The sequence below is a fragment of the Alexandromys fortis genome, unplaced genomic scaffold (genome assembly GCF_014885135.2).
Source record: "Alexandromys fortis isolate MF-2015 unplaced genomic scaffold, M_Fortis_MF-2015_v1.1 scaffold_124, whole genome shotgun sequence".
Taxonomy (NCBI): Eukaryota; Metazoa; Chordata; class Mammalia; order Rodentia; family Cricetidae; genus Alexandromys; species Alexandromys fortis.
Window position 1 is genome coordinate 3,509,842 of NW_026067995.1, and position 13,247 is coordinate 3,523,088.

The following is a 13,247-nucleotide window of genomic DNA, read 5'->3' on the forward strand; positions in this document are numbered from 1 at the left end:
AACAGAAAAACAAAAAGAAAAAAGACAAAAAGGAAGGGAGGAAAGAAAAAGGAGTGGTAGTTTTTGCTATGAACTCTAAGTCACTCACTAATCCTGTGATCCTGGGTGAGGTGCCTTCCCTTTTTGCTCCTCAAGTTTCTCATCTGTAAAGTGGAGAGCGCATGCCATGGTTCTCAGAGCTATGAGGGTCAGTGAGATGATGAAACGTTTAGTTTTTGTGAGTTTTTCCTTCACTGTATTGGAAGAGAGCCGAGTGACTGGTCTAAACTGCCTATCAGCACAAAGAAACTCTGGTGAGCTTCGTGTATGGACAGTTGGGAGACATGTAGGCCATTGGGTAGGAGAAGGTGGGGACACTTCCAAGTTGCAGATCACAGAGGCAAGTGGGCCAGCAGCTGTCTGCTGTCCAAGGGACAGGACTGCTGGAGGCATCAGATGTGAAGAGCAGGGTTTGAGGAACTTGTCTCAGGCACAGCATGCTCCATAGGAACTGGCTGACTTCAAAGCATAATGACCAGGAAAAGTTGAGGATATTTACTCCGCCAAGACTTTACGATGTCCTTAGTCCACTGGAATGTGGCCAAAAATACCATGGGCCCTAAGAGGCATGCTGTTAGCAAGAACTTCACCTTCTGTCAGGTATCAGACACTGCCAGATAGTGAACTTCTTAGATCTGGATATCCACAAACAGAAAGAATTCCTCTTTGTATGCCTCCAAGACTCTGAAGTTGTCGTACAGTTCCTGTGGAAGTCAGAAGAGGGAATGGAATCCCCTGGAACCAGGGATCTGGAGTTACAGAAGATTATGAGCCATCTGTGGGTGCTGGGGACTGAACCCAGGTCCTTTGCAAGAGCAACAAGGGCTATTAACTGGTGAGCTGCTGTGGGACAATGGTCTGTACCTTGTCACTTGTATTTTAAATAAATGTTGATTGGCCAGTAGCCAGGCAGGAAGTAGAGGTCACTTGTATGTTAAATAAACGTTAATTGGCCAATAGCCAGGCAGGAATTAGAGGCAGGGTGACCAGGCAGGAAGTAGAGGTGGGGCAAGGAGAACAGGAGAATCCAGACGCAGAGGAAGCAAGATATGATGGCCTCACCGATAAAGGTACCAAGCCACAAGGCTAACACAGACAAGAGTTATGGACTAATATAAGTTATAAGAGCTAATAAGAAGCCTGAGCTAATAGGCCAATCAGTTTATAATTAATGTAGGTCTCTGTGTGTATATTTGGGACCAAAAGGATGTGGGACCTGATGGGACAGAAAACCTCTGTCAATACCGAGCCATCCCTCCAGCCTCAGTAACTGATGTAGTTTTGTTATGTCAACTGCGGGCTGTGATTCTAGGAACAGTATTGTAAATCTTGCTGCATTGCTCAAGCTGTCCTGCATATGGGTGACCTGGTGGTCAGTGTGAGATCTGGGTGGTAGACCAGTTGTGCACAGGTCTAGCTGTGCATAGCTCAGTGGTGAACTCAGGTAGACCAATCACCTCCTTGGCCTCTCCAGTACTTTCCAAGTTCCTACTCTTCCCCATTTTGGTTCTTTTGCCACCAAGTGAAGCAGTTAGTTACAGGGCTGTGCTGTGCACAGAGCTGTGCTGTGCACTTCTGTAACTGCTTGCATTTAGAACCAAGCGGCAAAGTCTAGAGAGAAATAAACAGTGTGGGCTTGTCCTCTCTGTATTTCTTCCCTGGGGCTCCCCTCACACGGTGGCCTCTGTCACCATCCGACTGCTCGTCTGCTTGAAAGCTGGAGCAGAAGGTAACAGAGATGCCCTGAGGATTTCTGCACTTTCTCCAAGCATCCGTCAGGAGCTCCCACCCAGCTCTGTAAGCCGGAATGGTTAATATTGACCATTCAGTTGGCAATGACTAGACGCCTGGGAACTCTGTGAAAGAGTTAAAATGTGTTACAGAGTAAGAAGACCCTCCTTAAACGTGGCGGGTACTGGTCCATGGTCTGCAGACCCCACGCCAGCATTCATTTCACACTGCTTCCTGGCTGTGGATGCCATGTAACCAGTCATCTTCTCTTCCTCCAGCTGCCATACCTTGCCTGCTGTGATGGGCTGTACCCTCAATCTATGAGCCAAATAAACCCGGCTTTCCTCCGGCTGCTGTTGTCTGGTGTTTTATCACAGTAACTAAGGTAGATGTCTTCCCCGTGGGGCTCGGTGCCCAGTTCCAGCTTTGAGTCTGAATTCTAGTCTGCTTGAGAGACACTGAAAGACTCCAGACATCTGCAATCCAGCTGTTCTTTTTAGAGTACAAGGATGGGGGCTGTGGCACACCAGCTAGGCTTCATAGCAGAGATACCCAGAATACTCTCTACCCTGTCTGTCTTTCCCCTCCGCAGCTATTCCTTACTGAACTTGTCTTGACTGCATTCCGGGGCATGTATCCAAACCTGTGGGTGTGCCTTCAGTTTTTCATTACTACATTTTATCAGAAAGATTTCTCCTGTTTTCCCCCTGTCTGTAGCATGTAGACTAAATATAACCATGATTCATGTATTAAACACGCATGCATTTAATTTACTCCCGGGATAAACAGAGACATAAAACTTCTCATACCTCTAGGCGGTCTTGACTTCAGCATTGAACTTTGCTGGGAGCTTTGTTCCCCTTTTATTTGAACAATCTTTGGATATGTAATTATGAGGTCGCCGACTGGCGTGAAAAAAAAGAGTTCTCAGATTAGTGAATGTTTCCTCCATTTAAAGAAAACACTTCCCTTCCCCCAGAGTTCCTGATAGAAATGGAATTACGACTGGATCACTAAATACTAAAAAAAGATTTTTAAAGATACATAATAGATAAGCTATACTGACAATAAAACACTGTGTTCTAAGGTAATTAATCTTTATTACCAGAATATTATTTTAGTATTGCTAATGATATTGCTGGAGCATTTAAAAACATGTTTTTTCCAGCAGCAACTGCTCGTAGGAAGAATCCACTTCAGTAAATGAGTTTGTATGTGTATTGGAGTGGTTGGTTACATGAGGAGTTTTGCTTTTTGCTTATTTTTGCTTTTCTTCCTTTCTAAGTTGCCTATGCCTTAACACGCGCTTCTACCATCAGATAAAACAGTGCTTGTAAACATGATGGAATTTTAGAAGCGAGGGTGGAGGTGAGCATTGGGAGCTGTTAGGCTCTTGGCTCAATCGTGAGATGAGGTCTCGGTGTAGTCCAGGCCAGACAGCCTCCTGCCTCCGACTCTCAAGTGTTGTGATGACGGTGTGCACCGCCATGCCCAGCTTGGGAAACTGAGGCAGAATCTACCTCAGGCCCATGGAACCATCAGCTTCCCCGTGTGAATGTGCTGGTGGTCCCATTCATTCTGTTTATTTCCCTCCAACACTTTTGGGTGAGACTCAGAGTAAAGTTTAAACCCTTCCTGTTGGTAGCATTCTGTGTCCACGTGGGCTTCATGCTTAGTGAGATGGCTATGGTGAAAATGGGGCAAGAAGACAACATTTGGTCATGATCGTACATGTCAACCCTTGCGGTCATGAGGCTGACATTAGTTATTTAGTGTTTTTTTTTTGTTTGTTTGTTTGCTTTTTTTTGTTTGTTTGTTTTGTTTTAATTCTGGAAACAACTTCAAGGCATTATTTCTTGAAGATCACAGGTTAAAAAAAAAGTAGCAAGAAGCACGCATCTGACTGACCTGCCCCACAGTATCCTATACAGCAACCTTAAAAACGCAGTGACTGCCAGGCGGTGAGGGCACACTCCTGTAATCCTAGTACTCGGGGAGGCAAAGGCAGTGAATCTCTGTGAGTTCAAGGTCAGCCTGGTCTACAGAGCGAGTTCCAGAACAGGCTCCAAAGCTACAGAGAGAAACTGTCTCTAAAAATCAAACAAAAAACAAACAAAACAACAACAACAACAAAGCATGCAGTGACTGGAAAGACAGCCCAGAGGTTAAAAGTGTGTGCTGCTCTTGCAAAGGATGAGCTCGGTGCTCAGCCTCCACCGCGGCAGTCCACAGCTACCTGTGACTGTAACTCCATGGATCCAACGCCTTTTTGTGGCCTCCAGGGCACTGTTCACATGTGCACAAAACCATAAACAAACATAAATATACACACAAATAACAGTAAAATCTTCAGGGGTTGGAGGGCTCAGTTGTTGAAGGCACCTGACCGCTCTTCCAGAAGACTTGGGTTCGATTCTCAGCACACACACACACACACACACACACACACACACACACACACAGGAGCTTACAACCATCTGTAACTCCAGTATCAAGCAGAGATCCGAAACCTTCCTCTGGACCCTGCAGGCACTGCGGGTATTGTGGAACTCATGAGCGCAAGCAGGCAAAGTACCCATGCTCATAAAGTTAAAAATAAAGACACGAATGAATGAAATCTTTTTTAAAAAGGGGAGTAAAATTCACTTCCTCAGGCAAGGATGATAGATAAGACCAGGAGACACGGATAAGGGATGGGCGCTAGGTAGGTTTCCACTCCCGGGCTGAGGAAGCCACTGCTCCCTTCTCCTAGGCAGGCTGATTGCTCCACCTGGATCTGTGCCCACATTGGCAGGGCCTGTCTGGCCCCAGAAGGCACTGAGTTTGGAACCCTGTGATGGAAATGCAAGATCAAGTTATCTTTGAACAAATTCAACCCCATCCTCTTTTTTAGGGCAATTACAAACTTTTCCTAAGGGCGTTGACCTTTGCAGTGGTTGTCTGAATTGGACGTGGTAGCTCAGACCTGTAATCTCAGTATGCCAGAGGTTGGGACAGGATTGGTTCCAGTCTGAAGACAGCCTGGGCTACATAGTGAACTGTAGTCAAGCCTGAGCTACAGAGTGAAATACTCTCCAAACAAAATGGAGAAGGGGGACTGACCTGAAATCTTGAGATCATAGGGTCATATGTATCTTGGTTTTGGAATACTGTGACCGAGGCTGGAGAGAGAACTCAGCCAAGAATGCTTGCTGCTCCTCTGAGGACTGGCTTTGTTCTCAGCACCCTTACCAGCCACCTGTAAGTCCAGTTCCAGGGGACCTGACTCCTCCTGTTCTCCATGTCCATCCACACACTTAGCAACCATACACACATACACGTACCTAAAAATAAATCTTTAAAAGTATCTGTGTGGCCAGGTGTGGTGGCTCATGCCTTTAATGCCAGCCCTTGGGAAGCAGAGGCACGTGGATCTCTGCGAAGTCAAGGCCAGCCTGGTCCACATAGTAATTCTAGGACAGCTGGAAATATATAATGAGACTATGTTTCAAAATGAACAAACAAAAACAAAAACACAACAAAATAAAAATGAAATCTGTGTGACAATGCAGCTGAAGTAGCATATACCCGTGATCCTAGCATTTGGAAATCAGAGGTAGGAGGATCAAGGTGAAAAATGATCTTTGACTGTATAAGAAGCTTGAAGCCAACCTGTCCTAGAGAACTCTGCTTCAAAATTAAGTAACAAAACAAAACAAAACAAAAAACAACTTCTGATGGCTGATCTTTGTCAGCTTGATTGATTTATAATCGCCGAAGAGATTCCTGAGGCACAGGCACCTCTGGCTGCATTTCAAAGACTAACTCAGATGGGAAGACTTAACCTGAATTTGGTGGCAGCATCCGTGTGCTCTGGGATTGGATGGAATCATACAGGAAAAAGGAAGAGGTGAGCCGAGCACCAGCTTCATCTCTCTCTCTGCTCTGATTGAAATATGGTCAAGTAGCAGGCTCCTGACTTATGCCTTACCCTCCATTATGGACTGGTACCCCCAAACTGTGAGCCAACAAAATCCTTTCTCCTTCAGGTTTCTTCTTATTGGTTATTTGATCACAAAAACAATCACAACAGTGACTACAACAATAGTAAATTTCATTCTCTTACTTTGAAAATCATACTCCATTTTTTTTTCCTGGAAGAGACTATTCTTGCCTTTTTTTAAAAAAAATTCACAGATAAATGGGAATATGGTCTGTAGTTCTAGCACCGCTGATGAATGCTTTAAGAAAAGTTGAAATGTTCAGTTTTATAATCATAAACATTAAGCTATATTCCGAAAGGGTATCAGTTAATTTAGAGCCAGGAACACTCAAGTGAGAGCCAACACTGTCTCGGGATGAAAGGCTAGCCTCGATTTCTGGTTTAGGAAATGCCACAGGGGTGTAGTAGCTTTGCAGTCAGATGCCAGGTTTGTTTTCCTGTCTCATGGTGGTGGACTTGGGCAAGTAATACATCTAGATCATATAGGATTAGGCAATATAAAACGTCAATGAATCTTCTAAAACATGAAATGTTTCTAAATGTTAGAAAGCACATGCAGATTTAGCAAAAGTTTTCCTTTCGCCACTTTACAGGAAGGTGGGAAACAAAAGCATTCTTGCAAACTGCCAGATGTTAATCAAGAACCTCTGTGTGGAGAACATGCTATCCGGGTCAGGAGCCAATGTGGTCTGCTGTAGGCTCAAGATACTTTTTACTCAGTACCAGTGGAGAGCTACATGGTAGACCAGAAAGGTCTGCACTCCAGGCTTCCGGTGAGGTGGTTCAGGAAGAGAGACCTGCAGAAATTCCAGGACTCAACTTGCCTTTGGTTCCTTTAAGGGTATGACAGAAGACTGAGAACCAGTGAGACACGAACACACTGGATTGTCTAGAAAAATAACTGTAACACACATGACTGCTAAAGAAACCCCGTGCCTCAGCCTGCCTGTTTGCTCCCTTCCCCTCCATTGAGCCAGCGCCGATCCAGCCTGCTTGGCTTCCTGCCTTCCCAAGGCTAAATCTTTGGTGACAGTGCCAATGCCGTAGTTGTCAATTCATGAAGCACCAAAGAGTTTGCCAAGCCTCTGAGAAACAAGTATAAACACTGCAAGATGGCCTGGTCAGCCCCTAATTTACATGGGAATCTGCAAGATAGGACAGAAATGGTACGGAGATAACCCAACAATCGAAGACCAATACCTTGCTTTGGTGGATCATACTGTAGAGTACGCCAGTTCTGTGGGTGTGTTGCTTTGGCATGACCTGTTTCCAAACTTTTATTGCAGTCTAATACACTTATAGAAAAAAATAGGATTTATGTATTTAAGACCATTAAGTAGTATCACATAGTCACAGCTGAATTATTAATTTCTGTAACCCAAACTAGAGTTAAAATTGTGACTTCACTTTACAGAACATTCTCAGGCTGACCTGAACTTCTCACCCTCCTGGCCCTGCCTCCCACATGCTGAGATTACAGGTGTGGGTCCCAAATGCGGTTTATTTGGTGTTTGGGATAGAATTCAGGTTTTTGTGTCTGCTCAGCATGCATTCTGCCAGCTGAGCCCTAGCCCTAGCCCAGTTCACACCCTCAGTTTAAAGTAGTATTGGATTTCATTGTGGTGTGCTATATTCTGAGTCACGCCTAAAGCAATGCACGGCATGGCATACTACACTGACCAGAGGATCTCATGACTTCTGAACAAGTTAGTAAGTTGAATTAAGGGCAGAGTTCAATATATAGATGTGTGTGTGTGTCTGCATGCAGCCTACAGCATTTTTAAACTCTGTTAGCTACAAAGAATAAAAAGATTGTGCAACCCACTTGGAAGGGAAACAATTTCTGAGATAGAGATCAAATTGTGTTTATAGAACCCACTATTGGCAGCTTTGCTATCAGTCATTTCCTGTGGGAATATTCTCTGGGGAGTATTTTTATGCCTTGACTATTCATGAAATATAGCCTTGGGTTCCTGCAATAAAAATATACCAGCATTGCCAGTATGGAGGTATGAACGTCATGGTGTAACATTTCCCATTAAGAATTAAGGTTAATTTTGAAAACCGTCTTTTCTATTTGTTGCTGAAAGAATTTTAAAACAACACCAATAGGCTATGGTCTAGTGGAGGGCCGAGCAACAGACTGGAAACCGAGGCCACTGTTTTTTTTTTTTTTTTTTTTTTATAACACTGCTGTCATTGAAAAAGTTTCGTCATGCAGTGTTTAAGATGCTGAATGCACCACAACACAACAGGGGGTAACAGTTTCTGTCCTTAGGAAGTGAATGAATTTTGATTTTTTTTTCTTAAGGGCCACAAAACATGCATACAAATTATGTAAAAACTAAGTAGCTACAACAATCTGTGTCAACAAATATGACCACGATTTGTGTGTGCATGGCTTGTTTGTGCATGGTGTGTATGTGTGTGTACTGGATTATTGGACTTTGGTAGAACTTGTGATTCTGTCCTGCTTGGAGTTGACTTCCTGGTGAGGAAGGCAACTGAAGATAAGGATGGGTAGGGCCCTCCTCCTCCCCTTCACATTCTTCTCTTTTTGAGCGAGTGTGCCACAGCCTCGCGTGGAAGTTAGAAGACAGAGGGTCCCCACCTTCCAAGACATGGGTCCCACGAGGTTGTAACTCAAACTTAAGCCATCAGGCTTGAAGACCTGCGCCTTTGTCTGCTGAACAATTCCATCCTTTCTCTAGTTTAGCTATTGTGAGAGAGGGTCTCACTAAATAGTTCAGGCTGTCCTCCTCTGCCTCCACCCTATGCTGCTTCCTTCCCCAGGGCTCAGATGACCAGCTGTATACCACCATACCAAGCCTAGGACGGGTAGGTTTTCCAGATACAGATGTACGGGACATTATTCCAGGAGACAGAGAGACGGGTGCTAACAAGTAGACTACACATCTAAGCGATGGAAATTAGAGAACGGAACCTTTGGTGCAGAAAACACAGCTTACATGGAGGACCATATTGGAGTAAGGACCGAGCTATTTGATTCTGTAATGCAAGCACTATTTACTCAGTTATTGCTTTTTGAGGACTTGAGTACCTACTAAGTGCAGGCGTGACATGTTTTGTTTGATGTAGGGATTAACGTTGGATGAGCACACATCATTTTTGCAGAAGGAAAAACAGATTTAAAGCAGAGGAAATCGAGGTGATTTAGGACATAAAGGGTTAAAAAAATCCTTAGCAAAAAGGAATTACTGAAAATTCCATTTTTTATTATTTATTTTTATGTACATGGTTGTTTTGCCTGAGTCGACCTCTGTCTACTTTACTTGGTGCCCGCGGGGGCCAGAAGAGGGCATCAACCCCTGGAACTGGAGTTACTGACCGCTGTGAGCCGTCAGGCATGGGAATCGAACCTGTGTCCTCTACAAGACCAGCCAGCAGCACTCTTGACTTCTCCAGGTCCGCAGATTCCTTTGCCCCAGCTCCAGGCGGGGAGGGAACTGACTGGAACTTCGCTCCAGAGAGATACACCTGCATTGCACTCGATCCGTCCAAACAGTCTTTGTTACCCTCAAGCTAGGACTTGCTGTACCGGAGCCACGCCTCACACGGGGGGCAGCGGGGAGGGGCCGGGGAAGGTGGCGAGCTGGCAGCGGGACCCGCTCCACCTTTCCCTCCCTGCAGCCCCGCTGGCCCCGCCCCCGGAGCGCCCACCTCTGGAAGGCAGCGCTGCTGCCCGCGCGCCCCGTCGCGGCTCCAGTTCCGGGGCATGCGCGCTGCCGCGCCCGCCCGCCCGCGCCCTCCCTCCCCGCCCCCCTCCCACGGCCCGCCGCGGCAGAGTTATGCCAAGTATGTGAGGAGCTGGCGAGGACCGGCCGCGGTCATGGAGAGCCGCCGCCTCCGCCCGCGCGGGACTCGGAGCCAGCCCCGCGCCCAGGGCGAGCCGGGCTGCTGAGGCTGTGCGCATGGCGGAGCCCTGGCGGAGGACGCTCGGCCGGCACCGGGAGCCCCGCGCTCCGGGGGCGCTCGAGCTGCGTGCGGATACCGTGGCGGCTTCGCTCTCCGAGGCACGCTCGGCGCCCCGCGGGCTCGTGAGCCCGGGCATGGAGCAGCCCGCGTGGGGGAACGGGATGCGCTCCGAGCAACCAGGCGCGCGGGTCGCATGGCCTCGCGGGGCTCGAGAGGCCGCCGCTCTGGGCCGCGCGCTCGCTCGCGCCATCCCGGGCCCCGAAGGCAGCGGTGACGCTGACGACGACAACGACGACGGGGAGGACGAGGGCGCCGACTACTACGAGAACCTGCCCGCGGGCTGTGCGCCCGAGGGGGCGGAGGCGCTGCGGGCCTCGCCTTTCCCAGCGGCGGGCTCCTCCCCGGGGGTGGAGGGCGGCCGCCGGGAGACGGGCAGGCTGCAGACCCAGTTGCGAGAGGCCTATTATCTGCTGATCCAGGCCATGCACGACCTGCCCCCTGACTCGGGCACGCGGCGGGGCGGACCCGCGGGAGCCCGGGCTCGGGGCCAGCAGCCACCTCTCCCCCACGGCGCAGCCGTGCGCCCAGCCTGCAGCCCCCGAGGCGGCGACCGCCCTTCGCAGCCGCAGCAGGTGTCCCCGCCCCGGTCGCCTCCTAAGGAGTCCGGGGTAGGACGGCCGCCGAGTCCTCGGATGAGGCTGTCCAGTTGCAGAAGTCTCGAGAGCCTCCGCGGGAACCCCCAGCCGCCACTGCTCCAGCGGTGGGCGAGCGACAGCTGGATCTCGTGCGTCGCGCACCGGGACAGGGACGAGCCCCCGCCACGTGTAGGTGGGATGGACGGCTGGAGCCGGGGCAGCCACCGGGCTGCTGCATCCGCCGCGTTCCTGCCTTCCATCTGCCAGGACCCGGGCCGGTCCTCGGGACGTCCCTATAGGGATCTTGCGGGGACCTCTGTGATACCCAGCAGCCAAGAGGACCGTCCCGAGGGGCCTCCGCTCCTCAAGCCACCTGCGGTGACGGTCAAGAAGCTGCAGAGGTGGATGTACAAAGGACGCCTGCTGTCCCTGGGGATGAAGGGTCGCGCTCGTGGGACAGCATCCAAAGTTCCCGGAGCGCAGGCAACTTCTCCAAATTTGGGCAGTTGGAAAGTGCACGAAAACCACGTCCTCTCGGTGACCGCGGACCAAAGAATCGCACTGACAGGTAGGACACTGCGGTCAGTGTGTTCAGCAAACCGTGAGCCTTTCGGGCGGTGATTCTCAACCTTCCTAATACAGTTCCTCATGCCCTGTGACCTCCGACCACAAAATCATTTCGTTGCTACTTTGCAACTAATTTTGCTGCTGGTGCGAATCATAATGTATATGTTAGATAGGCCGCCCGGTGGGGGTCTCGACCCACAGGCTGAGAACCCTGGCTCTCCTGTTTTTGATGTGGGCTTCTGTCCCGGCCAGTGTTTTTGCAGTAGGTCGCGTGACTCTGCCAATGTCATGCATTAGCGCTGTGTTCTTTTCGCCCTCCCTCTTCCTCCTCTTCGCTCCCTTCCTGCTTTTTCCTTTCCCTTTTCGGATTTTTTCCTCCTCTTCTCCAAGAGTCAGCGTGTCTCCTCCCTTAGAACAACAGTGAGCAGAAGCTAAGTTCTTTACCTGCTTTTTCTGTAGGTTTTGAGATGACCGGCACTGCCTTGATTTTCTTCTGTAGCTCTCGGCAAACCCTAAGACTTGGGAAGTTTGTGAACTTGAATTCCATCCAAGGTAGAATTTTACAGGCTTCATAAACTGTCATTTTACTTACTAGGCTCTTTTTCTCCTCCAGGCCCTCACACATACTTGAACTCAGAATTGCATGTGAGCATGCTGGCCACACACACACACACACACACACACACACACACACACACACCACATACAAACCAAACTAAACCCAAATCAAAGATTCTATCCACTTGTAGGATGAAAAAAAAAAAAAACCCTAGGATACTGGCATGGTTGTAATGAAAATAAATGTCACCCAGATCCACGCCCAAGTACCCAAGGTCACTTGAAAACTTGGGAAACATTATTTATAGTAGAAAAATATTTTTAAAAGTCTGTTTGTCCTTATATAGTGCTCACACTCCTTGGTTTGGTATGCGCCTGTTTTTCATAAGCTATGAAGGTCTAGGTTATCAGTTGTAGAAATCTCTGAGTTTTGTTGTCAATAACAAAATTCTCTGGGGAAAGAAACAGATCAAAACCACGTGGTATCTTGACACCCTGTTACGTACAGGGTCTGTCAGTGAAGCGTTTAAAAAATACTGAGTACTGAAAGTATTTGAGGCTTTCACGGGAAGTGTACATCCAGCCTAGGTTTGGTGCTGCACACCACTAGTCCCAGCACTCTGGAGGAATAGGCAGGTGGGTCTCTAAGTTCCAGGCCAGCTTGGCCTACACTGTGAGACCATGTCTTTAAAAAAAGAATTAAAGCCGGGCGGTGGTGGCGCACGCCTTTAATCCTAGCACTCGGGAGGCAGAGGCAGGCGGATCTCTGTGAGTTCGAGACCAGCCTGGTCTACAAGAGCTAGTTCCAGGACAGGCTTCAAAATCACAGAGAAACCCTGTCTCGAAAAACCAAAAAAAAAAAAAAAACCAGAATTAAAGAGGAAAGATTACAGATCCCACAGAATTGGGTTATTACACACCATCGTTAATCAATAAAACACAAATGTGATGAGAAGCAAAGATCACAAAAGTTCTACTTAAACAATGATTTTGTATGATATATAGATAATATATATTCAGATAACATATATTCAACAGTTGATTCTGTTTCACCCAAGTAAAGGAATAGTTTTGTCTTTGTCAAGAGAAGTGCACTTAAAAAGAGAAGAGCACCAAGCTCACATAAAAAACAAAAGCCCAAAGCATAGGAAACCCAAATCAACAACAAACCCCCTCCCCCGATTTTCCCAGCCCCAAAGTACTGGTGTCAAAGTCTGATGACCTTCAAGCTCCTTCAGCTTGGTTCAATTCAACTCTGATAACTTTCACTGATAACAGAACTCCTTGTAAAACACAGTCACCATCGAATTACTTTAGTCATTGTGTAAATACTAGGGAATTAAAAGTATATTTCCTTGAAGGATGAATTTGTTGCTCTTCTATTATGACATTAAATACAAATATTAAAACCAAACTCTGCAATTAAAATTAAAGCTAAATATTGCAATTACTATAGCAGTATTTTATAAGAAATCTAACCTAAAGCTGCCAAAATCTCCGACCTAAACTCTGGCTTCCTTACTTCTGTTCATATCACACATCTATTCTTTAGGAAGTAAAAATAAAATAGGTTTTTTGGCATCTGCGATGCGGATAGTTTTCTTGGTGGTTTGCTGGTCTGCACCGACCTGGATTCTTCCACCAGCTCCTCTCCCTTCTCTTCTCCCCACCCAAGATAAGGCCATTGTCTTGCAACACAAAGGACCTAGAGGTAAGGAGTCTGCTGAAGGCATCTGGCTGGGGTGCAGACTCACTTAGCTGCTGTGTACAGATTCACACTGTTGTCTGGATTCCTACTC

The 13,247-nt window shown here is 47.6% G+C and overlaps 1 protein-coding gene across 6 annotated transcripts in view; it reads left to right on the forward strand.

Moving 5' to 3' along the window:
• Positions 1 to 9,542: 9,542 nt before the first annotated feature.
• Syde2 (synapse defective Rho GTPase homolog 2) overlaps positions 9,543 to 13,247 on the forward strand; it is a 63,507-nt gene continuing 59,802 nt past the window's right edge. For 3 of the 6 annotated variants that reach the window (XR_007595030.1, XR_007595031.1, XM_050160166.1), the window contains exon 1: positions 9,544 to 10,891. Coding sequence is in view for 4 of the 6 variants with exons in the window: in XM_050160166.1 (XP_050016123.1) it covers positions 9,685 to 10,891 (1,207 nt within the window). In the remaining 2 variants the exon portion in view is untranslated. Of the gene's footprint in view, positions 10,892 to 13,247 lie in introns of all 6 variants that reach the window. The other 3 variants (XM_050160164.1, XM_050160165.1, XM_050160167.1) reach the window with 2 other exon arrangements.